The sequence below is a fragment of the Populus nigra genome, chromosome 2, assembly GCF_951802175.1.
Source record: "Populus nigra chromosome 2, ddPopNigr1.1, whole genome shotgun sequence".
NCBI classification, from domain to species: Eukaryota; Viridiplantae; Streptophyta; class Magnoliopsida; order Malpighiales; family Salicaceae; genus Populus; species Populus nigra.
In genome coordinates, this window is record NC_084853.1 from 45,383,847 (window position 1) to 45,409,284 (window position 25,438).

Sequence of the window (25,438 nt, forward strand, 5' to 3'; positions counted from 1 at the left end):
TTTTTTTCGGTCTCATTAATCAAATTTTGTTTTTTTTTAATAGGCTTCATTTTTTTCTTCATTTTTTTTTTTATAGAATTATCTTGATTTTATGACCTGACCTATGAGTTTGAAGGGTTAACCTAGGTAGTTCGTGCTTGTTTTGTTTTTTCTTTTAATAACTAATTTTTTTTTGGATCTTTTTGTGTCATTGATTTTGTTTTTAATTTTATTTTTCAATATTTTATTTGTTGAGAATTGATTTTCGTTTGGTGCGTTTGATCAAATGGTCAGGTGCACGGTTTATAAGCTAACAAAAGTTGTCATCGTTTTTCTCTTTACTTATTTTGGTCCCATATCATAATTCAATATTGTTTTTTATTTTAAAAAAATAAAATTCATGATTTTCTTTATTTTTCTTTCATTAGAGGGTCATTCCAATCTTAAGACCTGATTCATGAGTTTGGCAAATTGACTCAAATGAATTCAAGTTTTTTTTTTGTTTGCTTGTAATTGTTGTTTTTCTAATCCTTTCCATTTCATGACTCGACATTCAACATTGATTTTTATATATATATAAAAATGTAGGTTTTGTTATTTTTTTTATTTTACTTTTTATAAGAATATAGGGTTATCCTATAGGTCAGACGAGTTGATCCAAGTAGCATTAAGTCTTCTTTTTTTTTTTATTTATAATTGCTATTTTTTTTGTATGTATTTTTTCAATTTAATTAGTCATTTAGCATTTGGTTAGTTAAAAATTAGACTTCAAGATTTTTTCAAGTTTATTGCTTCTTCTGGTCAAATAACTGGGTTAGGAACTTAATGAGTTAATATAGTTGATATCATTTATTTTTTCTTGCTTGTTTTCTTTTTCATTTTCATTGTCCAACTTTGTATCAATTCCTTTCTATCCATCCACGGCAGAGCGAGAGTAGTTGCATAGTTAGTGCAAATACATAGGAGGTGTATTTTGGATGTACTGTTCGGTAAAAAAAATCCAGAGGGGGAGGAGGGGGCACTCCAACACAGAATGTTTTAAATTACAATAAAAAAATATTGTTCATCCTTTTAAAATAAACGTTCTAGTATTTGTTATTTAAAAAATTCCAAACATAACATTTTAATTACTTCTTTCTTTTTATATTTATTTATCTCTAAGACGCAGGCATGAATAATTAATCATTAAGCATCATAAAATTTATCTGTTATTTTTTTATGTTTTTGAGTTGATTTTGTGTGTGTGTGTGTGTGTATTCAGAATAAGTATCATTCAAATGGTCACTAGACATAGAACTACTCTATTTAACTCAGCAATTAACCTAATTAATTCAAAAAAAAAAACATTTAGCAACATGAAGGATTTATTTTCTTTGACAGATAAAGATTTAATATTTAAAAGCTCAGGGTTTGGCAGGGAATGAAGGATTCCAACCGTGAGATTAATTGCTGGCATTATCGGTATTTCCTGAGAATTTACTTATCTTATCATTTATATTTTTTTTTAATTGACGTATTAAATTATTCTTGCCATATTAGACAAAGCTAATAAAAGATGGCAAAAAAGCAATCTCCAACAGAGATACTTTCCAGTCTCCCTCCAGGCCGTCGCCGACATATTATCACATTGACAAGATTGTCCCTGACCGAAGCTCTTAATTATGTTTTTAATGAGAAATTAACAATGCTTCCTAACCTTTGACACGGACAAGAATCCATTGACGTTTTGTTTTCATAGCAGTAGCCATAGCTACATCTATCCCTAACCTAAGCACACAGAATCTAAATTAGAGAAATTAGTGTTTGTTGCAAAAGGATGCCTTAAAGAAAGCTATATATCTACTACCATATGACAGCCAGCTGGGAGACAGCAAAAACCTTAATTAGTCCGATGACAAAACTGATTCAATAATATCCAGCTGCTGCACGTCCTTTTACCCCTGTTTTTCCTGGGGCATATATATATATTATTATTATTATTTTTGTGAAAAAATATATAAAAATACAAAAAAATAAAAGAGAGAGCGAGAGAGAGCAGGCATGCACAAAGCGTGGCTAATATTTTTCTGCATGTAGATGAATGCGATGGAAACTGCTAAACGCGAGCTATTAACATCAAAGGTTGTATATCTCCTTGAAAATTGGATGTCGAAATATATACTCTGATTGTCTATGTACTTTAAGAGACCATATCATTATTTTCAGCGAGCATGTGGTCGTGTTTTTTCAATGGCTGTCTGAGCGACTCATAATTCTACCACCTTCCATTATTCTAAAATTAATTAATATTATGATAATTAAGAGCTGCTGCTTTTTCATGTTTCTCTCGAACCAACACCTTAATTTCCTTGTATAAGCACCTCTTCCACGTACGTCTTATTCACCTCTCGATTCTTTGGATGCTGATTAGTAAGCATTAATTTTACTATATATTTTTTAATTTTTAGATCTGTATATTTATGGATTCATATCTAATATGATAACAATAAGCCCACTTATAATTTGAATCAACACCTTGCAAAATCCACCTTCATTCACTATCAAAATTAAACTAGATTTTGATGGCCACAGGAGGTTGGGACCATCTAGTATGTGGCCTAGTGATAAGAGTTTGGGATCAAGGGGTTTGCTCCCTCATAGTCTAAGGTTCAAGTCATGTAGTTGCTAATATGATGGTCACTGGAAGTTTATATGATCGTTAGCTTCAGGATCTGTTGGATTAGTCGAGGTGCTCGCAAGCTGATCCGGACACCCACATTAATAATATATATAAAAAATAGATTTACACCATAATTATAAAACCCAACTCTTTTCATTATCCGATTTAAGTTTTAAGTTTGTAAATCGAACAGGTTAATTAGCAGTTTAGTGGGTAATTTTTTAAAAAAAATCGCTTGAATCTCTTCTAAATCTAATCAAATCAGCTTAAACTTTTCAAAATCAAACTTGGTTTTGGTTCGATTGATCAAGGGGTATTTAAATCAAATTTATCAATGGGTGTGTTGACATGTTCCACTCTTCTGTTTCACGTTCAGCTCATATGGGTGTGTGCGCGGCGCCCAAATAAATGCACATCCCCTCCTCCATAAAATAATGCGCCTAATTAATTCAACAAAAAGGGCTGGTGAAGATCCAAGGAGCAAGGAGAAATTTAGGATTTGATCTCGAGGGGCATTTTGTGTGAATAACAAGAAAGAAAAGGTCATAGTAGCAAAATCAGAAAAAGACAGGAGAGGAACCGATCGTATCTCAAACGTACGATGTATTGCAAGTAGTTTGTTTGTTTGTATATATCAAGCCAGAACTCTTCATGTATCCGCGCGAGTACACTAAAATCACACTCGCCTCAGAGTTTTTGGCTTTATCAGATTCTATTTTTCTTTTTTTACCGGATTAAAGTTAAAAATTATTAAAATTAAATATTTAAATAAAAGTCTTAATTAAATATTAAATATAATTTGTTATATATGATGTTTTTTTTTAACTGGATTAGGCTCGCCCAACAATTTCCAACTGAGCACTTCATATAATTCTAATATTATTTATTAGATTTTGTTTGATTAGGTATAAGAAAAGTAAAGATTAATTAGATGTATTAAATGATTATTAACAAGTATTCTAAGGTATTTACCAGTGGAATCTCTATAGAAATGAGTTTCACCACGTAAAAATCCAGTGATAAAAGTAAGCACAAAAATATCATGCAGGCTTTGTTAAATAAAATTACTTCTAATTTTATACTTGGAAAACAAAATAAAATTCTTTAAATTTAAAGAATCGTTTGGTATTATTTATAATTTTAATTGTTAAATACTGACCTGCAATTAATAATCTATGTACAACAACTCAAATAGCAGGTGTCATCGATAAAGGGCGAGTTTAAATTAAGATACACAACATAGCGCGTAAGAAACCTCAAAGTTGAAGTAGCAGAGCCCGAGTTGATAGTTAAAGAGAGAGAGAGAGGACAGGCTGGTAGCATTTGGTAAAAAAAAAAGCTGACACGGACGTTGACTCTCATGTACGGAATGTCTACCTCTTTTGGGCAGAGGCTTATTTATTTTATCAACAAAACAATTCTCCTGCTTTTTTAATTATTGTCTCTCCTTTTGCCCTGAATATTGTTTAATATTTTACTGTTCTCTTTCTCTCATAGCTGTAGAGTAGAGCCCTAGTAGATAAGAGTGAGAGAAGATTGGAGGTAGAGTGTATAGATTATGGCATCCTGATCTTTGAAAATTTTCACATTATATTTATGTGTTTGTCCTTTAGCAGGCTCAAATATGTCATCCACGATCCCCCCCCCCCCCCAGCTCCGAATTGCATCTCCCTTTTGGTTTGTTGGGGAGCTTGGCGGGTTAATATCTCTGCCGAGGTCATAGAGCCAAGTAGACTTGCAGGTCTGGTCAATGAAATGCATGCCACGTTGTCCAGGACTTCTGTGTAAAATTGCTTCAAACACCTCAAATGGGCACCACCAATAAATTAACGAACAAAAGTCTACAACAGCATCGCTATATTCGACACAGATGTTAAGAGGAGGTCCAATCTTATCTACCTAAACACACCTCGACCAAGAGAGGAAAAATGTTATTGAACCAGCACCATACATGCAGATTGAGATTCTAAGGAAACAAGAAGCTTCATGTTTTAAATCTAAACATTGATTTCAATTAAAAAAATAAAATAATAATAAGTTATTTCTATTCGATAGAAGTTTCAAAATCTCTACATTTTCAAACAACTTTCTCAGCATGGGTAAGGAGAGCAAGAGGGCTTCGCAAGGGGCCACAGTTACATTCTCTACAAGTTAAATGCAAGCACCATCTATGAGATTAACCCGCTATCATGTTTTCCTTTTGACATGGTAATTGCGCTTGTCTACCGTATAAGAGTATCCGAATTTCCTATTAAAGGTAACAGAGCACCTTCCTTGCCAGTGAAAAAAATAAAAACAAAAGCATGTGTAACTCTCATGGATGATGAATCTTCCTGCTTTTGGAGTTTCTGGATACTTGGTTTGGCCACTTCATAAATGCTTCCATTAAGTGACAAGTAATGCCAACCTTTCATAAAACGCTACCTTCTACTAGTGAGAGGAATTCACAGCTCATCCACGTAAAACAGTGTCATGGTAGAAAAGGTTGCAATAATCACATTACGATAATGGTTGGCCGGAGTAGTGATTTGTTTAACAGAACTTCTATGCATCTGAGACGCTTCTTCTGGCCAGAGTCTTGAGAGGAGAATTTCTTGCAGATCTCATCATCTACAACAATAAGAATGAGATTAATATAGTTTCCAAACAATGTTTTTGTAAAGACACGGAGGATCAGAACCATGAGCAGGTGATTCTAATAAGTGATAAAAAATCAAAGAGTTATGATCCCACAAATGATAACCAATATCCAATTATGATCCAAACCAAAATGGAATTATGCGAGGAAAAACTCAACAATAAAATTACATGGAGCATATGTAATAACTGCTCTCAAGAGGGGAACTACACCTTTATCATTACAAGTTTAAGGTTTCAAACTGGTTGAATAATTAAGATACATAGGTAGTGGAATCAATTTTCTAAGTTCCAGAATTATCAAAGAGATGATACATAGATTAACAAAATCACAAATCCAGTACTTGAGCATCTGAAATGCTCTAGAGATAGCAAGGTTTCAGCATCTATAGGCCATTCATGCAAAACACAGAAAGAGATTGGCTGAGTTTGTACAGTACTTCGATCTTGATAACTCAAGGTTATGTCAGTGTACCCAATGAGAAGAGCGAGAAAAAAAGGAGAAAATAAAAACAAGATGGGATAGAAGAGAAACAAAAGAGGGTGATAATTTTCGTACAGCTATGGAAACCATGTGAAAACTAAGGGTAAAAGGACCACATGAAAAGAAGAAGACAAGGGTCTAACAAGGTATCTTCAACTGTTTGAGCAGTCCCCGGGAAACTTCCACTCTTTTTGAGTGAGAAAAATAAAGTCAGATGGTCCCCAAACCTGACACCTTTCTTTCCTGACATCCAATTTGCGTAGAGAAAGTGAATATGGGAAGGATGAAAGGAAGAAGCCATAAGCTTATTATTTGTGGTCAAGTGAGAGTCCAGACGATAATAGCAAGACAAGCAATTAACAAGATACGGTGCCTTCAGAAGGAGAATTAAGAGAGTGTTTTATTCTGCAGTATTTTTTAGCAATTGGCTTGCTTTATATTTAAACCTCACCAATTCTTTTGTCACCGAAACAGGCAATGACCCTAGATTGAAAAAAATGCAAGCATCATCACAACTATTAAGTGTAGATCAACATAAAAGCTATCTGTGTTCATTATCAGAACTACTAAGTATTGTCTTCAGTGACCAAGACAGAAAAGGAGCTCTTCCTAAACTATCATCATGTAATATCTGCACTTCAGAGTGCCAACTTTTGAGAGAGAGAAAAAGAATCCCAGCATCAGGAAAATACCCATAGTAAAACAAGTTAACCAATTTTTATTTCTCTAACATTTTAAAACCAAAAGGTGGATGCATGCACTTAAGCTTCAAACAGGTATGACAACAATAAACATGCATTTTTTTTTCTGGTAGACCATATGACAAAGTTTGGGAAGAGGAAAGCAGTAGAAAACAGAAATTACTGCAGAATAATGGCTAAGAATAGGATAAACTGAAGTTGGAACAGGATAATTGCGGTTTAGGGTACATAAGAAACATCTAGAATCTGAATAGATTGATAAAATAACAAAAACTACTGCAAAAGTAATCCTAGCAGCCTATTTATATTAATTTAAGCCTTATATCCTTGAAGGAAAAGGATTCCTGGTCTTAGTCTCCAAGCAAAACTATTTAGCCTATAAAGGAAATACTTTAAAAAGTCACATGCTAATCACATGACCTTAGATTAATTAACCCTAATATCAGAAATATAATAAAATAAATCCTAGAGAAGGCTTGGTCACCATATGATGAAGCATATAATATGTTCATAATTTACTTGATTATGGAAACAAAGAAGAATAGACATAAGATGAAATGTACAAATGGATATTCACAGATGGACCATCATGATCCAGTCCAATATTAATATGAATGCTGCAATTGGTGGTCCAGCAAGATACAATAGTCAGAAGAAAGCAATTCTAGAATCCACCATACCATTTAACTGCAGCTAAATATGAAGACTCTAAGTAGTGGCACCAAATGAAATAAGGCTCAATCCTCATCTGAGTTGAAACAGAAGATGAAAAAATAAACCAGGGAGATAACGCACAACATATGCAAAAACCATTATTGAACAGGAACACTAATTTCCCAATGCATAACTCACTTTGGTTTGTCTGTTAAGGTTACTGAGGACCTGAGCAAACGCTGGCTAATACTGTCAGCAAGCACACCTTTTTCTGAAATTAGAAGGGACTTTTCCTTTACAAAGCTTCGCAGATTTTTTGCTTCATATTCAAGCTGTTCTTGATCTGCATCACAGCAAACACGAGATTCAAGGAACTGCCATTGACGCTTGCTGGAAGAAAAGTTTAGTAGACTAAAAGTCTATATTGATGACCAACCATGTTCCAAGCATCATAGTTTCATAGTCTTCATCGATCATAGGTAGCTTTTATATGTCATTTGTGATTTGGCACATGCAAAGTTTCATGCATTGAGGCTAACCATAGCATGTTTTCACTGAAATTTCTCCAGGAAGCACAAAAAACTGATAGTAATAGTTTATGGAGGCACCTTGCAACAATTTGCATGCACTCTGTCCAAAAAATAAGCTACCAATTCACATAATGAATCACACCTTCACAAATTATACATGTCCAAGAACATTAATTGCATTTTGCAAGAACGAGGAAAATTGTATAATATCAGATCAAATGTCTACATATACAACTTTTCTCATGAAGCATTAGTTCCTCTTTGAACTAGGGTTCTAAGTTCTAACACCAAGCTGGGAGTATTGGTGCAATGCATAAACTCAATCTACCATCTCCAGCAACACAAAAGGCCCTTATTTTTTGCCCCATTTGATAAGCTATATCAGTCCTCATTGAGAATTGGCAACATAAGACCTTCAAATACGAGGTTCTCCAAACAATAAAATCTCCCAAGTGTCTCCTATTTCAAGTCTAAATCTCGAGCAACCATGTATTCCAAAAATTCCTCATGTTCTGAGCAGAGAAACAGAATCAGAAAACAGTGAAAACCCACTTTATTATTCATACCGGTGCACAAATCTAAAACACTAGACCAACGACAAACATGGTAAGACAAGTTTCAAACTTAACTTCCAGAACATATTGCGCTCATTAAACCAACACAATTAGTAATTCGACTACATTGACAGATCATCAAATTAAAACCCATCATAAACATGCAATTCTCTTAAAATGAAAAATCAACATTTCCTAATTAAAACAACTAAAACAAAAGGAGGGGGGGGGGGGGGGGTTGCTTTCTCCAAGATAGTGTGGGCAACATGAAATGAAATAGAAGTAAAAACAACACTTCCTGGAAACATCATCCAAGTTTTCTCCTTCTCGTCATGATTACCACAATTCCCACAAATGTCTTTCACTAAAGGAGCATCCCTTGATCCGGACTTTCATTGTAGACTCAAACGGAGACTTTATGCTAGTTTTTGTAGTCTTAGCTCTCTTCCTTAATGCAGTCAATGCTTCTCGGTTTCCATTCCTCTCTTTATCATTTTCAACCACCTAATAAGAAATAAAACAAGTGATTTTGGAAAGAATTTTTGCAAAGAGAATTTTTTAAAGGTCTTGAAGCTCACCTGATTGCGAGCTAATAAGACATGTTGGGCATCATTTTTCGAGCTCGACTAAGCTTTGTTGGAACTGCCGCATTCCTTCATCCATTTTTTTGAGTTATAAGAGAATATGTAAAAGCCCCAGTTTAGGGTCTGAGAATTAACTTGTTAGAGGTTTTGCAGAGTTTGCTCAAGCGGAGAGAGGAGCAACATCATCAGTGCAAGACAGTTTGTACGTGGAGGAGACATAAGAAATCAACATGGGGTTTTGGGCTTTAGATTTTTTAGAGCTCATCGCTGCAATTTTGCTTCCAGAGCCTAATGATTGAAACCAAGAAGGCTCATGGGCTCAATCTGTTAACACAAATTAAGTACCTTCAGGCCGGCTTTTTACACAGGCCAACATCCGAATGCACTCATGAATTTTTTTTTCACAATCTTGTCTTGTGGAGAATAAATTAACTTGTATGTTAAACTCGGGATGACTCGGAAAAATCCGTCTTTAAATTTGTTCTGGATTAAGTTTTTAATTGAATTGAATATTAATATATTAAAAATTAATTAAATTATTTTTAACAATTCACACATAATTAAACTCAGTCTAAACTTGAAAAAACCAACAAAACATCATTGACTTGGGTTGTCAATGAATTCACAAATTAATCTACTAATCTAATCAACTACGTTCTTTTTCGAACCCATCCCTGATGTATTGATCACCTAGTCGTCTTGAATCTGCTTGGAATGATTCTCTTCATGTATGAAAGTAATTTGTTTTTGTGGTTAGAAAATATTTTTATAAAAAATCAAAAATATTTTACTTTAATTTTTTATATGTTGTTAAATTTTTTTAATATACTGATATTAAAAATAATTTATATTATTTTAATATATTTATAAATAAAAAGTATTATAAAAAAATAATTATTACCATAATAACCCAGTATATTAAAAAATATGTGGCTCAGGGCTCAGGGCTCAGGGCTCTGTTGTGGTCGAGCCTGGTGAGGCATGTGATGTTTTTTTATCCAGGATTGAAGGAGCAGATTCTTTCAAGACGAGCGCCTTAGTGTTTACAGGATTTGCAACCACTAGGATCTGCCATGTACTGGCAACGTGAGGCATCAACTTTGGCGAGAAATAGAATATCAGAAGAGCATTAAAAGACGTGAATCAGAGCCTGCCGATTGATTACAGTCCAAATGCCAAGCTTTTCTAGAGTTTATTGTTATTACAGTGATATAAAAAAAAATATCAAATAACCATCTTAAAATTTAGAAGTTCAAGCTTATAAATAAAATTTATATTATTTTTTAACGTATTTTTTAATTTAAAAATTTTCAAACTTAAAATTTACATGATTTAATTTTATTTAATCAACAAAGTTTTGATATTACATAAAGAATCATTTCAACTAAAAAAAATTAAATTAGTAGATAATATTTCAGAATATAATTTATATAATTTTTTAAGAGAAAAAAAAAAGGGATGAGAATGGAAAAAATGGAATGGCATGAACTGAGTGCGGGCGATTCACTCGGTATCTAACCTGGCAATCAGGAGCAGCATGTTCCAAAGCTGAAGCGGGAGCCTCGAGGAGAAGTGCATTTTCATGCGGTGTATCCTTCCTTTCCATGTTGTCCGAGTAACCAGCAACTATAACAGCAATGTTGTTACCTTTACAAGCTTCAATGGCAACGGTTGTTGCCATTATACCTGTGGAACCACAAACAAAGGAAGTAAGACCTTCCACAGTTCCATGCCAGTAACTATCAAATCTGTATCCATCTAACCATTAAAGTAAGAGTTGCACCTTGGAGTAGAGGAAAGACAGCATCTGTCATTTCCATTTGGACTCGGCAGAATGACCAAGCAAGTGCAGAATTACGGGCTGATCTGGGCCTAACACGAACCCTCTTGCAATCATTGGAAGAAGAGCATAGCCTACTTGTCCTGTCCAGGAAATTGTTAGTTCCAAAGCTCAACTTATTTTCCCATCTCTTCAATAATTATCAGTTCAAAGAATTTTGAGAAGAAAAAAAGGAAATTTTAAATTTCTTCAGGATTCCTTGGATTCTTGCTATGTTTGGCTATTGAAAATATTGTGATTTTGTATCTGTAATTTCCGAAATGTCAATGATCAGACACCCTAAAGTTCTAAATCAAGGTTGAGAACGGATTAAATTCAGGAATTCAATAAAAAAAAATTAATTTTCATTCTTGCTCCCTACGTTTTTCTCAGCAATCAACCGGGCCATTAAAAAACTGCAATGCATATAGGAAGCAGAGATTACTAGTAGCTCCAGTGAACAGAATCCCGACTGCATCCTGTGTCATTGTTGCAGATCAAATGATAAGCATTGAACCAAATCATAGATAAGCATTGAACCACTCAGGCTATCATCCACAAGTGAGTAACCACATCTAAAAATCAAATCATAGAAAATAGCTCGTCAACTCAAAATTCTATAACAATTATACACTTGCGAGTCTTGCGTATACAATAATTTCCAAAAAATTACTCATCCTAGTACTACTTCAGCTCAACTATATTTTAGTTTAAAGCTCTTCCAGGATTAGATGTATAATGATAGATTTACAAGTGCAATAATATTCTATGAACTCGTGAAGAAGAAGAAGGTTGGAATTCTCTCGCTCTGAATTCTGAAAAGGCCCGTCGATGAATTTTAAGGATAGAGACACGTACGGGCATACGAGTGATAACCATTTTTAAACATAATCAACTTTCTTTCACGCTAAATAATGAGATATATCAAATTGGAGGCGATGATGTTGACGCTTACATAAACAACTAGAAAAACATTAAAAATAAACACCACATAATTCCAAGAGTTAATAATAACTAATGTCTAAAATAATAACACGAAGTTTTAATTATTACAAAAATATAAATTAGATAACGTACCTATCTTAAAATCTCAATTAATAACTATTGAGTTATTATAAAAAATTATAATTAAATAGAAATATAAAATTATCAAAGACAAAGAAAACCTGGCTACTTATTTCATTCAACGTTTAGAGATAGAGGATTTTAAAACCCGATTCGATCTACTTCTGGACAACAAGAAAAAGAGTATCAATCTTATATCTAATTTTCTAAATAAAAATAACTTACACTAAAGATCTCTTTTATATATATATATAATTAAAGTAGGTGTTTGGGTCAGCTTGTTTGTACATCAACCAATCTCACAGATCTTGAAATTAATGATCATATAAACCTTTAATGGTCCTACAATTTATGGGACTCGAACTGATAATCTCTAAAAATTAAATATAGAACCTGATCAGTTAAGTTGTTCCTTTCAGAATTAATATCTTTTATATTAATTAAATAGCACAACACCTAATAAATCTTATATGAATTAAATTAATGGACCATGGCTTCACAGCATAGGGTAGTTTCTCTTCCACTTGAAAACTCCGCCTCATCCTTTTGCCTCATGATGAAAATCCCAAATTGCAATGACTAAGTTGTTTCGTTGGGATAATTAGTTATATAATTGGACTCCTTAAAACTGGTATCCAATTTTTCTTTGATAAAAATGTTAAAATTAGATACTCATAAAAGGGATTTTATATATATATATATATATATATATATAATCCCTTTTATATATATAATTCTCTCTCTCTCCCCGTTTTTAAGGCCCACAAAATAACTGAGCTCGCAGCGAGGAGTGGCACTTCTAATAGAGAGAAAAACAAGAATTGAAACGAAAGGAAGCAAAGCGCTAATGCAGGGTTTGAAATCAGCAGCGGCTCTATTGATTAGAAGCTGCTGTAACAATAATAAATCTAAGCTTTCCCATGGCTTTCTCACACATTGCCCACAGTACAGCAGAAGCCTCTCTTCTTCTCCTCCAACTGAAGATGATCTTGACAACCAAGTTAGTCTCTCTCTTTTTTCGTTCTTTTGTTTAAAAAGACCAACCCTTTACTGGATTGTTTGTGTTTTTTTTCTTGTCAAGTTTAAGACTCGGGTTCCTTTTGGGGTAGGTACTCGTTGAAGACAAAGCTAATTCAAGAGGTGCCATTCTTAATAGACCTTCAGCTCTTAATGCTCTTAATACTAATATGGTGAGTGTTTTTTTGAACTGGGTTTGATTCAAAATTGTTTCTTTTTAATCGGGTTTGTTTAATTTTGGTTTTTTTAGGGTGCTAGATTGTTAAAATTGTATAAAGCTTGGGAGAAAGACTCAAGTGTTGGGTTTGTTACACTAAAGGTAAGATTCCTCCCTATGGTTTCAGCTATGTGTTTCTTCTTCTTCTTTTTTCATGATTGGTTGTGTTTTAATCTGTGCTAAGGGATACTTGGTGTGTTTGTTTTGAATTTGTGAAGGGCAGTGGCAGGGCATTTTCTGCTGGTGGAGATATTGTTAATCTCTATCACCTAATAAACCAGGGTAAGAGATCAGAGTTTCATACATGCGTATTGAAAATATTATTGTGATCTTGCTTATTCAGCTGCTTAATATTTGTTTCAATCAATGCAGGGAAATGGGAAGCGGGTAGGGAATTTTTTGGGACTTTATATACATTCATATACGTACTAGGTACATATTTGAAGCCACATGTAAGTATTCAAGATTTAAATCGTCAGCAGCTTGTATAGATTGCTGGATTTTGAGTCTGGTTTTCTGCATTTCAGTGTCAATTTTTGTAGCTCTGATATTGACATGCATGAAGGTTCCTTGTCGGTGATCAGTATAATTACACTGGTTGATTAATAACTCAAGGAAATGTGGTTGATATCTTATTTATAAGTTTACTTGTGTTAGTAAGTTATCAGCATGGTTACATTGGTGAGTAACAATTTCCTTGTAGGTGGCTATTTTGAATGGCATTACCATGGGTGGTGGGACTGGAATTTCAATCCCTGGAACATTTCGACTTGCAACAGACAAAACTGTATGTAATAGAAAACAAGTATTGATCTTGTAACAATGCTGTTTATTTACCCCCCCCCCCCTGCTGCCATTTAAATCTATTTAAAGCTAATCGTGTATCCTTGTGTTATGTTCATGGATGTGCATGTCACAATGGAGTTCTTTGATGCCAATAATCATGAAAGTTGGCACTTCAGCCCATTTAGAGCTTTTGGAGTGTCATTTTTATTTTTATTTTTTAAGTTTGCAGTATGTCCATTGTGTTTTATGGCCATGCAGATTGTTATTTGCTACATGTTTTATTGACAAGGGACCAGCTTGTTTTTGAGTTGCCCATATGAAACCCAAAAATCTTGTATTAAGAAGGAAATCTCATTTAAAAACCTTGATTCTGTATCCTGGTGGTCATGACATTCAGTAAGTGCATATTAGTGATGGTTCCTTTCCTATATCCAGTGATGTGAATGTGAAAGCAGTGCAGAATCAGTGACTTGTTTAGCATATCTATTTGAATTAATTGTTTACGGCTATATAAATTTTGCAACTCATGTAGGTTTTCGCCACACCTGAAACTCTGATTGGATTCCACCCTGATGCTGGAGCATCCTTCTTCCTCTCACATCTACCTGGTCACTTAGGTACTCTTGCAGTACTTTTTCTTTCTTGGGTAGTATTATTAAATTCTGTTACCTGAACTTTTATTTTAGATTTCAATTCTTCTTCTTATTGCATTTCTTTTCTTCCCTTATATCCCTTTTTTTATGGGCTTAAATGAAAACATCCTTGTCTGTAGCCTCACTTTATCGATTAGCAACTTTAAAGAAACCGTTTGGTATTGTGGTAACTTTTGCTTTTTACCCAACCACAGAGAAAAAACTGTTTGGTTAGCCAACTAGCTTTTGCCTTTTGCACCGGGCGCCATACATAATTGCGTTTCAAACATTGGTTTTTTAGAAAGCTAAAGTAACTTGTTTTTTATTTATTTTGCATGCAAAAATCTATCTCATAGCAATTTTAAAAAACACATTTTTTTAAACTAATCTTTTTAAAACCACAACTTAAAAGTGTTTTTTTTAAACCTACTTTAAATACTCTAGTATGAGTATGGCATAAGGTGTATTCTTGTTTGCAGGTGAGTACTTGGCTTTAACTGGAGAAACGCTTAATGGAGCAGAAATGATTGCTTGTGGCCTAGCTACACACTACACGAATAGCGAAGTTAATACTGGCGAACCTTTTCTTGTCTTGTCTTGATTTATTTCTGTGTCCTGGTTGTATGACATTATCCTATGTTGTTTTAATCCTGTAGAAACTTTGTTTAGTTGAACATCATCTTGGGAAACTGGTCACTGATGATCCTTCTGTCATTGAAGCTTCTTTAGAACAATATGGTGACCTTGTCTATCCAGATAAGATGAGTGTACTTCACAGGTAATATATTGTCTTTCATTTTCATTCTGTAGCATGCTCTTGTTTTACTGTAAAATAATAATTGCCTATCGTAGCATACACAACAAAACCTAACCCCCCCTCCCCCTGAAAAAAAAAAAGAAGCTACTCGTGTTTAACAATATGATAATCAATTCAGTTGACCTCATGTTGTATTGCTTGTTTAGGATTGAAATGGTCGATAAATGTTTCAGCCATGACACAGTTGAAGAAATCTTTGATGCTCTGGTAAGATTTTATTCTGATAGTCACATGTTTTCCTTCACCCAGAACAATAAATCCAATCAAATGTTCAAGTAATAGAATCTTTTTATATAGATCGCTCCCTTAGAACAATTGGAAGTTTTACGCTTTGCATTCTTTTTCATCATTATCGAAGAAAAGAAACCTTGTCCGGTTCTGGTTCCTTTGAAATTGGTTTTTTTGGGAGAAAGAATTTGGAGACAAAGGACTAAGCAGACAGATATGACGTGCAAAGGGTGGGTGCATAAAAGGAAGGAAAGAACTCCTTCACATATGGGTATAAACTGAGTTAAAAACCTTCTGGTGTGGGAAATCTTGAAGATTTTCCAGCAGCCCCTTCTTTTGACTCCTTGTGAAGGACTGAAAAGAGTGATGGTCCTGTCAGCTTTTATCTTGGAAGAGCCGTTAGCAAAGCCTAAGTACTGCCCATTAAAATGCAGCTTGCTGAACAGATTCCCCTGAAAAGCCATTATTTCCCCCATACCTTCCCCCAACCCCACCCCAGGGGAAGAAATAAACGCTAATTGTTATAAATTATAAATATCCTAGCTACTAAAAGGAAACATGGATCCTACAGTTCCTTCTAGGTGAAAAGGGAAATGAATGCATATAAAGTCCCAAAACTTAGTTTTCTCAGACAATTTAAGTGATTTTTGTCATTTTATTCACTTTGGTCCTTTAATTTTTAATTTAGGCAATATCATCCCTAAATCTAAAGTGATCCAGGCTTTTAGCTTAAAGAATACAGGTCAAATCCATGCATTTTTCCCAAAAAAACTAATGTGGTTTTTGTAATTAAATTCACATTAATCCTTCAATTTTTCATATATGTGATTCGGTCCCTTCATATACAATTATATGTCAGGTATTTTTACATGCATTCATTTTTATTTCAGTCCACTGACTTTAAATTTATTAAATATAAGGCTTTTTTATTTTAGTTTATGAACTCTAAATCCAAAAAAATAGAGTAAATTAATGTGTGGGACGGCAAGATTTGTCCATAAAAAATTAAATGAGCTTTGATTTTTTTAAAAAAAAGGGTTGTCGTGGGTTTTTGGTTTTCTTTAAATACATGTAATAAATAGAAAAATAAAAACAAACTCTTGATGCTATAGATTTCGTTTCGATATACAAACTTTTTACTTCATTTGCATATATAAATATTTTTCAAACTTGATCTTAATATATCTGAGCTTTAATTGAATTTATTATAACAATTTTTATAAACAAACCCATGACAACACACTGGCCCTATGCTAATAAATTCTAATTATCTTTTTTCCAGCAAAAATTGCTATCATGATTTTAGATAACCATTTCTCAGGAAAGGGAAGCTGCTGAAACAAACGATCCATGGTTCAATTCCACTCTAAGAAGACTTAAAGAAGCGTCACCATTGAGCTTGAAGGTTGCCTTGAGATCTGTGAGTCCTTGAACCATTGTCATCTGGCTGACTTTCTCTTCTACAATCATTTCTTTGTTATAATCTAAGCTACAAACATCAACTGGTTCAGATACAAGAAGGTAGATTTCAGACACTTGATCAGTGCTTGGTCCGTGAATATCGAATGAGCCTACAAGGAATATCCAAGCAAATCTCTGGTGATTTTTGTGAGGTATGAAATGTAATCTATCTTTCAATTGAATAATATTTCAGAATCTTTAGTTGTTACCATTTAATTTTGTGTTGTGTTTTTATAACCTTGTCAGGGGGTTCGGGCACGAATGGTGGACAAGGACTTGGCACCGAAGGTATGGATGGAAAGTTTACTTGTATACCAAGATGGAATTTGACAATCCTAATTATTTGCAGAATGTAGCTCTAAGATAATGTACTACACTACTAGAAAGGTTATCTGATGGATTATTGAAATCATTAGTTCGAACATAGCAACCCTAGCACCATTTATTTAAATAATAGGCGTGTTAGCATTAAGTAATTGTATCATCATGCATTTTGAAACATGCAGTGGAATCCTCCAAGCTTGGAACAAGTGTCTGAGGACATGGTGGACTGCTATTTCTCTCCTCTTAGTGAATCCGAACCGGATCTAGACCTTCCAACAAAACAACGAGAAGCTTTTACATAGTTGCCACACAAAGGGAATTTTTTTGTTAGACTTTTTATGCTCCTGAAAGATGAGGAGAGGCAGATGCAATATAGGCCTTTTACTGTCTCAGATTATTGTAAGAACATATGATAGATTCATGTGTTCTGGGACTGAGTAGCTTCCAAAATAAGTTCAAATAACCTTTATTAGCTCGTCATTTTGTAACGTTATTAGAGCTGTGAATGGTGTTAAAAGCTTATTGATTTCAATTTTATCCTATAAAGTTCGCTCAGGCACAGCATGTGGTTGGAGGAGCTTTCGTCATCTATTGTAATATATCTCTTGCATTAGAATTAACATTCTCTCCAGTTGTAGAGAGAGGGGCTCTGATTTCAGTTCTGTACTACGGTTGAAGAGTTCAACGATACAATAGAAATTCACTGAGAGAATAATGATTCCTCGTCATATATATATATTACGAAGCTTCATACGAGTGAAGCCACGAAGATTAAATTAGCCAGGGAACCACATGGCCTGAGCTATGAAGTGTGAATACAACCTTTTTTTTAAAAAAAAAAATGTTTTGTATTTTAATCATTTTCTTTTGGATTTTAATCTCTTTAAACTAGAAATAACATGATCCATCATAAGAAGCAACTCCAAACCTTTGATTAGATTATCAAAAAATTTAAAAAATAAAATCCTAACTCCTCAAATTCACCCATCCTTTTGGATTTGGCCAAAAAGCAAGTAATTTTATCATAAGAACCTATTATTATCAAGTTAAAATCTAATGTTTTAAGAGTACAATAGTCATCTACCATTGTGTTTTCCAATAAAAAATAATATTACCATTGTTTTTACTTGTACGTACAACTTGAACTTGCAGTGCATGACAACGTCACGACAATGGCAAACATTCAAACAAGCCCACAGAACAAACACTGATAGAATGTGAGATTTGTCCGAAGAAAGGGACGAGCCAGACCTTTAACCTTGACAAGGGAGTTCAGGTTTCTTGCCGACCTTTATTCCTAAGAGGGGTATTGGCTGATCACAGCAGAATTCAAGACGAAACAAGTTAACTTTAAAAAGAAGAAAAATATACAATTTTTCCTCCATCGCTGACGTAAAACCAAATAATAATCGCGGGGAATCCCTTATAAGATACAAAGGAGGAGATGAAAAACCATAATCGATTGACATATGATTCTAATTAAAACCTAAAAATCTCTGGACCATATAGCGATGTTTTTTCCTCTCTGGGTAGGGCATCATTTCATTCAAAGAACCAGTTATAAAATTGCTCTCAAAAGCAAATCCTCTGCGTTTCCTTCAGCCAAATAAACAATATACGTCAAAGACGGCGATCAAATCATCCAACAACAAAAATCTACTGCAATAAAGTCAAGGATATCCAGTCTTACAAGTGAATAAACTTGTATCAAAATAAGGCTACATCCAATGCAGCAAGTACTAAACAAACAGTAATAAACTATCATAATAATCTCTCAATGGCAAAGTCTTCAAGAAAGCACCAAGTCCGCACAGAAACAAAAGCACCAAATACATGTCCGTGCAATCACCGATAGCGGCGGAGAGAAAGAGTTTGGTTCCTTTTCCATGTTGCCCTCCTGGAAGGCCGTGCCTTGTGGTGCAAGTGTCCCCTTCCTCGGAGACCCCTGTACTTCTTTCCAGCAGATGTGAGACCACGAAGCTCTCTGTGTTTGTGGACAGGATTGCAGATCCAGTTGATCCTTGGATCATTGCGGATAGCATTGTGAGCAGCATCGACCAGGATGACCTCAAAATATTTGTAAGTGGAATCCTGAAAAGTGAAAAGTTAAATCAGCTACAGGAAAGTTTTTGAAAGTAACACCTGACCAAAAAAATTGAATAGCACACTTGAAAAATAATTAGCAAAAAGGAACTGCAATATTGAAAACAGCACAACCACATAGATTGCATTCTTCTCATCAAGAAGATAACAAATTGAGATATATGAAAAATTTGTTTTGGAATTCAATTTAAAATAATGTTTATCATTTGCAAATCCAAACAAATGATTTATTGACATCATTTTATTTTCAATATTTATTTTATCTATTTTTTAAAACAGTTCTCTCAGAAAACTTTTTCCCAAAATTTTTTAGTTATCAAAACAAAAGATTTTTTAAAGTCATTTTATTCCATTTTTTTAATTTTCTAAATAATATCATTTTCAATTTAAATTTCAATAAAATTCCTTGGTTTGTCAAAGTGAAATGGACTTAAAATAAAAATGATGTTGAAAAGCATAAATTTCAATAGGATTTTATCATATACTATTAATTAATTAATTCACCAAGCAATGAAATTTAAATTGACTACAACTAATTACTTATATTTTAAATCTTTTAATTTGACAAACTAAGGAGTTTTATTGAAATTTAAATTGAAAATGATATAAAATGAAAATGATTAATTATTTTGAATTAAAGAGGACAGGTATTATTTAAATATTTTTTAAAAAATAGGAATAAAATGACATAGATAAATAAGTTGTTGTGATAACTCAAAAATTTTAGGAAAAAATTTCCGATATAGACCTTATTAAAAACAAATAAATATTGAGAATAAAATGACATCAATAATAAATTAGTTGTTTTGATTTGATGTGAAGATGATAAGTATTATTTAAAATTTTAAATTGAACTACAAAACCAAATTTTTTATATATTTCAAAAAGTTAAACAGCATACCCTATTAAATTGCGTTGTTGAGAAGAAGACAACTATAGATTGCCCTATTCATTAGGGCAACTCATCAATTATGCTATTTTGCTAATTATTTTTCAAGTAATACTAGTTTTTTAAAAAAACAATTGTGGCATTAGCTTGAAAAAAAAACTCCAAGCTAACATGTATGGAGCCTAAGAGAGACGAGGAGGAAGCAAGAGTTGGCAATAGCCAACACAGGTTTATCACCTCTGATCTCGCTTGCCAAGTAATTATTATTTCAAACACTGAAGACTGTCAGTTTCGCATGACTGTCATATGTGCTTGCAACCAGATGGTGTCCACACAAGTTTCAAAAGATAGTCATACACGCTTGCATTCAAGCATTCAAACACAATGAATAGAAGTTTCATAATATCTATAAGTGGAATCCTGGAAGGTTAAGGTTAAATTAGCTTTAGAGTACAAGCCAACACGTATAGAGCCTAAGAAATATGAAAAGGGTTTCGATAAGTCTTAGAGAGACAATACAGGCTAATCATGTTATGACCCTCTTATCTCACTTGCCAAGTAAATATCATTGGGACATTCTTAGTTCAATTGAACATCAAACATGCTTAATAAAAACAGGGTCCTCATCAAGTTATTATAAATCATATTGTAAAGCTATTGCCTCCTAACATAACATGGAAAGTTGAAAGAGCAAGTAAAAATGAACTTATAACAAACCTCATTAATCCAATATGAGTTGAGAACTTTGAGACCACCTAATTTCCTTCCTGCACGCTCCTCGGCAACAGATCTCTTGCTACGCTGGAACTTGAGCTGTGTAACACCCTGATTTGTTGGCTTGCCATAAACAATACCCTTAGGAACAGGCCTCTTCCTTCCACCACGTCTCACACGAATGCGATAGACCACGTACCCCTGAAAATCCAATGTATATCATCACCAAGTAGATGTGCACCAGATAATGTAATTGCTAACTCAGTCACCAGCACCAAATAAAGTGATTGCTAACTCAATAACCAGCACCATGAATGGCAAACTACATAGATGAAAGTAACTACAAACAAAAGCTTCACCTGCTTTGCCTTGTAACCCAAACGGCGAGCCTTATCAGGACGAGTAGGATGAGTGACACGCACAATTGAAGGATGTTGCCGGTATTCCCAGCACCTCACCCTCTGCAGAAACCTCATAACGTCTGACTGTTTCTTCCTCCATAGCTCCGAAACATACTTATAAGCCCCTAAACATCACCACACTCATTATTAAACCTCAGATCCCAGAATTCAAAAATCATAAGCACAACCAAAACCCATGTTTCTATTCTAAATCTAGTAGTATTCAAGCAACGACAATACCAAAAGACCAGGAAAGAAACTCGGCTTGATAGGCCTATTCATATATCAAGTGGACAAAAAAGCAGTGATGAAAGCTCTAACCAGCAGAAGACATTCTGTTTTTCGACATGATTTAACGAATTATTTAAACCCCATCAGCCATTAAGTTCAATAATATCAACAACATCATGTTTATCAAATCATCAGATTGTATGCTAAAAAATCATCAAATCAAGCTCATTTTTAAACCAAATTAATAAATAGAATCATCCAAGAAACTACACAGACAGCGTTAAAGATTGAAACATGAAAAGAGATCAACAAAGAGCAGAATCTACGAGGGCTTTCTTACCCATTGTTGTGTGGCAGTGGAAGTCGAAAACGGCCCCCTCTCTTTTCCTCCAAGGCTTAATATTGTGAGGCGGGATGCCCTAGTTTTTATTTATGTATCAGAAAGTTAATCCTAGCCGTCAGATCTTATCTGATATTGGGTCATGTCCGACTCATAATATCTCTGGGTTGGATCTAGCGGCTGGTTTAGTTTAGTTCGGCCCTAAACTTAAGTTGTTGTTAGTCATTTTGCAGGCCCATGTTACAATGTAATTATTTTACCTCAAAATTGAGCTCCTGGGGAAGGTAGTTGATAAATATGTTTATGGCAAAATAAAAGCGTACGTCTTACATATCTACGACACAAGAATGTTCTAACACCACAAGTGTTCAATATCATTACATGTTTTTTGATGGATTGTATGATTAAAATCTTAGAACAAGCTTGTAGGTTAATGATACTCTTGCATGAATACAAGAAATGCGTTCTCATTCGAGTTACATCGAGTTGCGACTCTGTACAATTGATTTTTGCTCCGCCGTGTATGTTCTTGTATGGCCATGATCTGTTAAATAAAATTATCATCATTTTATATAAATACATTATTGATAATGCTCTCAAAATCTAAAAAAGTACTTTTTACCTTGTTTGGATGATGGATAATTATGTGTTCATGCTAATTTTTCATTATGTATAATTGAGAACTCTAAAAGTTAGCGACATAGGTTGCAAAACAATCCATTTTTAAGGATTTTTGGAATCTGCAATAATTAAGTCACTAATTTTATTACAAAGAGTTGTAATAAAAAAACATTAAAATTTTAAGAAAAAGAAAGTTTGTTTTTAGTTTACATATAATAAATACTAAAAATAAGTTGTAAGAAAGTGATGATTATAAACCTCCTACCTAGGTTGTTCAAAGTATATAACATTAAAGAAAATTGAACCTCTTACCTAGATATATGAATCTGGTGCTCAGCTGAACCCAAAAAAAAATTAAATTTGATATCTTATCAAATCTAAAAATGCTTAGATTTAACACGTAACCATAACCAAAAGGATTGAACTCAGTACTTTGTCAAACCTTCTTGTCATGGCCTTTATCTTTTTTCTCTTAATCCCTTCTAATCATGAGTTTTATATATATATAAAAAAATTAGTATGAAATAAATTTATACATCAATTATTAATTATTATATATTATTGGTAGTTTTTATTATATGTAAATATATTTTTAAAAAAAGTTGTAAATGATTAAAAAACAATCTGAACAACCTAAACACAATTCAACTTAGCTCAAAACAGAACCGAACAAATACACAGTTTACACACACACACAAATAAATAAGTTAAAAATTCCATCTAATTTTTTTAAGTAAGTTAAAAATTCCATCTAATTTTTTTTAAGAGTTGAATAAATAAAACTAAAACCTGCCGAAGGACCTAAGGTTTTTAAAAAATATTCTATAAAGATTAACTAAAATTTACCTGCACATAAAATTAGTAATTTATTTTCACCTACCAATCAAACCTAATATATCTGTTGAATTTGACAGTTAGAGACCTTTTTTTATCTGAATTTATGAAATAATCTAAACTAAGCAGATGATTTGTTAAATGGTTAGAAATGAAGCAACATGTATTTTATAGTTGAGATACATTGCCAAAAAAATCTGCCCAAGGTCCTGTTCTCCTATCTTCCTATCCTCCACTCCTTTAGAGCCAGAGGAGTAAGCAGATAATAATAAAAAAAAAACAAAAACAAAAACAAAAAAAACATGGGAGGAGGAGCCATGCATATGGACTTAATTCCTATGATTCAATTCAAACCTTCCACTTCTGCCATCCCTTCTCTACCATCTACTTCTACTAGTCTTAACTTTCCTGTATCAGTTAGTGAAACTACTGCATCTCTTGGACAGTCTTGTACTGCTTCTTCTTGTTATTGTCAAAGTGGAACTTGTCCAAGAATGTTACAGTCTGTAATACATGGAAAAGATCATGATACAAGGACGAATGGGGTGTCTCCTTATAATGTTGTTCTAGGCACTGTGCCATCACAATTGGAAGTTGAAAGCGCCATAGCTTCCCTTCAAAAGTGAGTGATGTTTCCTTCTTGTTTTCTCTAGAAAGTTTGCATGAATTATTCTGATAAATTGTTATGTTGACAGTTTTTTGAGTGAGGTTTCTTCATCTGGGCAGATGTTGTTGGACTGTTGTGGTGTTAGAACATTGCTGTCTCTTGGTTATGGAAGAGTTCGTGATGCTTTTAGCTTGCTGCAAAGTGATCCATCTATTAAGGTGCCTCTTCTTGTTCTGGTTGTTGCATATTTCATAATTCAGTAACTATGATAGATGCCAAGAATGAAATTTAATTTTACTTTCTACTTGTATCACATTAATTTTCTGAGTTGTCACTTATGGAGTCTAACATGAAAGTAGAGACTGGTGATTTCTCTAGCATCTGATAAGGCTATCTGGGATGCTGTTATGAGCAATGAGGCAGTGAGGAAGCTGCAAGGGTCTTGCTACCCAGGTTTGTATTCTTAAACTACTGTCATGACATGTATTGGATAGGCATATTAGAAAATAATTTGCATCGATTCTAGGCATGGTTTAAACTTGCTCATGAGTTTGTGCTCTCCATTATCGAAAAAATCAATAGGTCTAGCCCTTTGGTTAACAGAAATGGGGCATTTGGTTCTTTCATTGCAACAATTCTAAGCATTAAAATTGTAGTAATGTCATGGGGGGTTGGAAAAAGATTATTGGATTGACCCGTGGAAGGAGAAGGAAACCTTGCAGTCCAGAAGGAACTGATTTGCACAGTCAAGTGCTAGTTTTCCAGGCTTACATATGCTTAAAACTTGATAATTAATTTGCCTTCAATTTTACTAAAGTGTTATTAATTTGTGCAGCTGAAGAATGTAGGAAAGAAAGCTGCGAGGAAGAATCGGACATAGCTGCTCGCATTTTGAGGTGGATCATGGACATCACTAAAGCCAAAATTATTGAACTCCTTGATAAATTCACACTATTAATGAATGAGGTTTTTCAACCAATTGAGAAGGAAAAACCCGGAGAAGAAACCAATCATAATATGGATGACAAAGTTAGATCATCACTGCTTCTCTCCATTGTGATCCTCTTGATTGTAGTTGTGGCAAGGACTCGCGGAGCTTAACAGCCTAGCTAGTTGATGGTTGCCCTAAATTATGAACTTGTATACCCTTATCTGTTTATATTCATAGATGAAACATTTTTGTTTTATAAATAATCTCAATTGCTTGAAGTCCAAATCTCTATCTCTTGCAATCAGAATGGAGAATTTTGCACAAAATGGAGGGATCGGATCTTAATGTCTAGCAAGCTGATAATGATACTTCTGAAGCTATTGTATTCAGGCAAAAAGCAAATCAAACAGATGGCTACAATGGCTCCCGATCAACAGTACAGTTCCATTGCTGAACAGACCAGCAATACAGGACATAAACTCCCATCATGCAATTACATTTGTATGCTCCATAATTCTGCATCTGCTTTATAAAACAAAGTAAAATTAAGGGGAAAATGATCTGATTAAGCCTTCTCAATCATATTTAACTTAACAGGGCAGAAACCAAGCCCTAAGTG

General features: G+C 33.8%; 3 protein-coding genes and 2 pseudogenes across 6 annotated transcripts; 2 read left to right on the forward strand and 3 right to left on the reverse strand.

Annotated features, from left to right (window-relative positions):
* Positions 1–4,666: 4,666 nt before the first annotated feature.
* Positions 4,667–9,047, reverse strand: LOC133683019 (uncharacterized; annotated as a pseudogene).
* A 669-nt stretch (positions 9,048–9,716) lies between these two features.
* On the reverse strand, positions 9,717–11,089 carry LOC133683020 (malate dehydrogenase 2, cytoplasmic-like; annotated as a pseudogene).
* A 1,315-nt stretch (positions 11,090–12,404) lies between these two features.
* On the forward strand, positions 12,405–17,735 carry LOC133681869 (3-hydroxyisobutyryl-CoA hydrolase-like protein 1, mitochondrial). 4 transcript variants are annotated; one of them, XM_062105042.1, is made up of 14 exons: positions 12,405–12,666; positions 12,776–12,856; positions 12,934–13,002; positions 13,119–13,182; positions 13,273–13,352; positions 13,604–13,687; positions 14,219–14,303; positions 14,798–14,883; positions 14,975–15,096; positions 15,282–15,342; positions 16,670–16,783; positions 16,875–16,976; positions 17,071–17,112; positions 17,331–17,735. In XM_062105042.1, exons 1-14 carry the CDS (start codon positions 12,514–12,516, stop codon positions 17,448–17,450), a joined length of 1,263 nt encoding a protein of 420 aa, XP_061961026.1. In that variant the 5' UTR covers positions 12,405–12,513; the 3' UTR covers positions 17,451–17,735. The 4 variants fall into 4 exon arrangements, with proteins under 4 accessions (XP_061961026.1, XP_061961027.1, XP_061961028.1 ...); XM_062105043.1 differs by having other exon boundaries at positions 12,406–12,666; positions 16,685–16,783; XM_062105044.1 differs by having other exon boundaries at positions 12,427–12,666; positions 12,776–12,806.
* A 1,048-nt stretch (positions 17,736–18,783) lies between these two features.
* On the reverse strand, positions 18,784–21,979 carry LOC133682828 (large ribosomal subunit protein eL15-like). Its single transcript, XM_062106359.1, has 4 exons — positions 21,827–21,979; positions 21,214–21,380; positions 20,858–21,055; positions 18,784–19,239 (listed from the first exon to the last, which is right to left on the reverse strand). Exons 1-4 carry the CDS (start codon positions 21,828–21,830, stop codon positions 18,994–18,996), a joined length of 615 nt encoding a protein of 204 aa, XP_061962343.1. The 5' UTR covers positions 21,831–21,979; the 3' UTR covers positions 18,784–18,993.
* A 1,488-nt stretch (positions 21,980–23,467) lies between these two features.
* Positions 23,468–25,097, forward strand: LOC133682049 (uncharacterized). Its single transcript, XM_062105289.1, has 4 exons — positions 23,468–23,903; positions 23,977–24,106; positions 24,248–24,341; positions 24,724–25,097. Exons 1-4 carry the CDS (start codon positions 23,584–23,586, stop codon positions 24,987–24,989), a joined length of 810 nt encoding a protein of 269 aa, XP_061961273.1. The 5' UTR covers positions 23,468–23,583; the 3' UTR covers positions 24,990–25,097.
* Positions 25,098–25,438: the final 341 nt, after the last annotated feature.

Bases quoted from the DNA above. Each gene is read 5' to 3' on its own strand.
- LOC133682828 (XM_062106359.1), bottom strand. The intron at 21,056-21,213 runs GTGAAGCTTTTG...TTGGATTTTCAG, and splicing joins TGGGTTACAAGGCAAAGCAG to GGGTACGTGGTCTATCGCAT. The intron at 19,240-20,857 runs GTTTGTTATAAG...TTCACTTTTCAG, and splicing joins ACTCATATTGGATTAATGAG to GATTCCACTTACAAATATTT.
- LOC133681869 (XM_062105042.1), top strand. From the start codon at position 12,514: ATGCAGGGTTTGAAATCAGCAGCGGCTCTATTGATTAGAAGCTGCTGT. The intron at 14,304-14,797 runs GTACTCTTGCAG...TCTTGTTTGCAG, and splicing joins ACATCTACCTGGTCACTTAG to GTGAGTACTTGGCTTTAACT. The intron at 16,977-17,070 runs GTATGAAATGTA...TAACCTTGTCAG, and splicing joins TCTCTGGTGATTTTTGTGAG to GGGGTTCGGGCACGAATGGT.
- LOC133682049 (XM_062105289.1), top strand. From the start codon at position 23,584: ATGGGAGGAGGAGCCATGCATATGGACTTAATTCCTATGATTCAATTC. The intron at 24,107-24,247 runs GTGCCTCTTCTT...ACATGAAAGTAG, and splicing joins AAAGTGATCCATCTATTAAG to AGACTGGTGATTTCTCTAGC. The intron at 24,342-24,723 runs GTTTGTATTCTT...TAATTTGTGCAG, and splicing joins GCAAGGGTCTTGCTACCCAG to CTGAAGAATGTAGGAAAGAA.